The 2,366-nt window shown below is 30.5% G+C and overlaps 1 protein-coding gene across 1 annotated transcript in view; it reads right to left on the reverse strand.

The window, feature by feature from the left end:
• Positions 1-2,366, reverse strand: part of LOC106677933 (uncharacterized) — a 14,820-nt gene that overhangs the window by 2,576 nt on the left and 9,878 nt on the right. Inside the window, exon 2 of the mRNA XM_014416155.3 lies at positions 51-253. Within this exon, the coding sequence (XP_014271641.1) occupies positions 51-253 (203 nt within the window). The remainder of the gene's footprint in view (positions 1-50; positions 254-2,366) is intronic.

Below are 2,366 nucleotides of genomic sequence, written 5' to 3' on the forward strand. Positions count from 1 at the left end.
TTTTTCAATTATTGAGTACACTAACAACTCTGCTGTGCTAAACCCGTTACCTTAGGCAGTTGGGACGACTCCGACGGCGGAGCACCGATGATGAGGACCTCTATGGGCTTGATCTCGCCATCCGGAGTCCGCCTGAGGCCGAAGATCTCCAGGAGGATTATTGGTGTGTCACTCCCGAGCTCATCTGTCTTTTGGGCTGGGACCAATTCAACATCTTCTTTGGGCTTTAGGCTTCCAGAAATGTCGTTGTTCACTGCAACAATTTAGGGAAAAGTAATCAAAAATACATTTTTTAAGTTGTATATTACTAGATCTAAAATTGAAAATGAAAACACTTTCTCGAGACTGGTTAATTTTGTTAAAATAAATAATTTAATTTATATCCATTTTAGTCTCAAAAAATTTTATTTTTCTTAAAAGTCAGACGTTTCGACCAATCCGGCCATCCTCAGGGACAATCTACTTAATACAATTTTGGAATTATATAATTTAAAAACTCTAACTCCATGCAGGCTATTCTGCCCAGGTCAAAACAACAATTTATAATTAGTCACTATTCACATTAAAACCAAAATTAAAATTCATTTATCACAGTTACTATTTGTTAAATAAACTATTTGATAAAGTTTTAACATTATTGTCGGATTGGCCGAAACGTCGGACTTTTAAGAAAAATAAAATTTGTTGAGACTAAAATGGATAGAAATTAAATTATTTATTTTAACAATATTGAAAATGAATTTAAAGGAAAGTATTTTTTAATTTTAAATTTATTTATTCATAAAACTATATCCAATACTGTCCGACAAGATGACAACATCTAACAGACGGTGCCAAAATACCATACAGAAAATGATGAACATTAATGAATTTTGAGTTGGTTATATTTTTGATTATGAGGGCGCTATAGAGGCTACTTCGATTTATAAGCTAGAACAGTGTTATGTGAATTAATTTTTAAAAAATACAAAATACTAAAAATAAAATAATTGAAAGAACTTATTAATTGATTAATAATGATTCGAATTTATAATTAATAGATTAGTAATTATGAGGCTAATTCGTAGTAAGTATGGAGTGAACATGATTTAAAAAATAAGAATACAATATAAAATATAAAAAGGAATAAATTTAATATTGTACTACATAAAATATGTAACGTGGTATCTAATATAATTTTAACTTTAGTTGTACTAAATTTTATTATTTAGGTTGAATTAAAAGTGAAGGGGAGCTGGGTTGCTCAGTTAGTAAGGTACTGTGGTGCTTACTCCTGGTATCCGGGTTCGAATTCGGCTGTGACAGATAATTATTTATTGATAATCAGTCAAACCTGTATTTTCTGGAGCCCTTAAAATTTATATAATACATAGTATGTCCACCCTCACTTCTTTTTTCGTTGTACCATGTTACACAAAAAATATTCGCTAATATCGTACCGGTAACATTATCTAATATAAATTGTTTTCCTTTTAATTGTGGCATTGTGTTCCTAAAGAAAATTTAATATGTAGCCGTTCCAATTGTTTCGTGTTCACGGTGTCTATCAGGAAAACTTGCTAACCTAATGGAATCTGTTTAACATAAAAAAAAAATCTGGGAATTTTATGAAATAATACTGAAAGCCAGGGAACACTGAAAACCCGGCAATCCTTCGCTATTGCTGTATTTGAGGTTGTATATAGATTTAATTAACACAATTGATAGTTTGATACAAATTATTGTATTTAATTAAAATTAAAAATTTACGTATACTTTATTATTATGATTTGATAACATAAACTGAACCAATATACGTGATAAGGAACGAAACAGAAATTTGTTTTATTTTTTAAAAGCTATATATATATATACATATATATTTCGGTCAAGACTCCCATTGGAGTCCTATACTGCCTAACCATGGTTGGGGGTCAAGTTTCATTTTGTGGGACCGCCACTCAATGAAAAAATTCAGATGGGTAAGATTGCACCTAATCACCTGAGCTACGGGTGGCACTATTTTATTTCTTTTTACTACATAATTCAAGGCTCTCTCTATATATATCTAATAGTGATACAGAGGAACTCTGTCCGGGGTGCATGTTGTGAAATTAAAATTGTTTAAAAACATTATGGATAAAACACAAATTCCCAAAAATATTGGTTGGTTCCTCATTGCGCGGGTGGTCTATTCAATTTTAGGTTATTGCAATTATTTAAATATACAGTGTTTTAGATGATACCAATTCCATATATATTAACTCATATCAATAAATGGTTGAAATTGCAACATTCAGACGAGCCTTTTATATATGAAGTGATAAGAAAAGATATACAAGAGATAAAAAATATCCTATAACATTGTTGTCCAATTTTTCTAGTAT

This window comes from Halyomorpha halys, unplaced genomic scaffold (genome assembly GCF_000696795.3).
Source record: "Halyomorpha halys isolate HHAL.00 unplaced genomic scaffold, Hhal_1.1 Scaffold114.1, whole genome shotgun sequence".
NCBI classification, from domain to species: domain Eukaryota; kingdom Metazoa; phylum Arthropoda; class Insecta; order Hemiptera; family Pentatomidae; genus Halyomorpha; species Halyomorpha halys.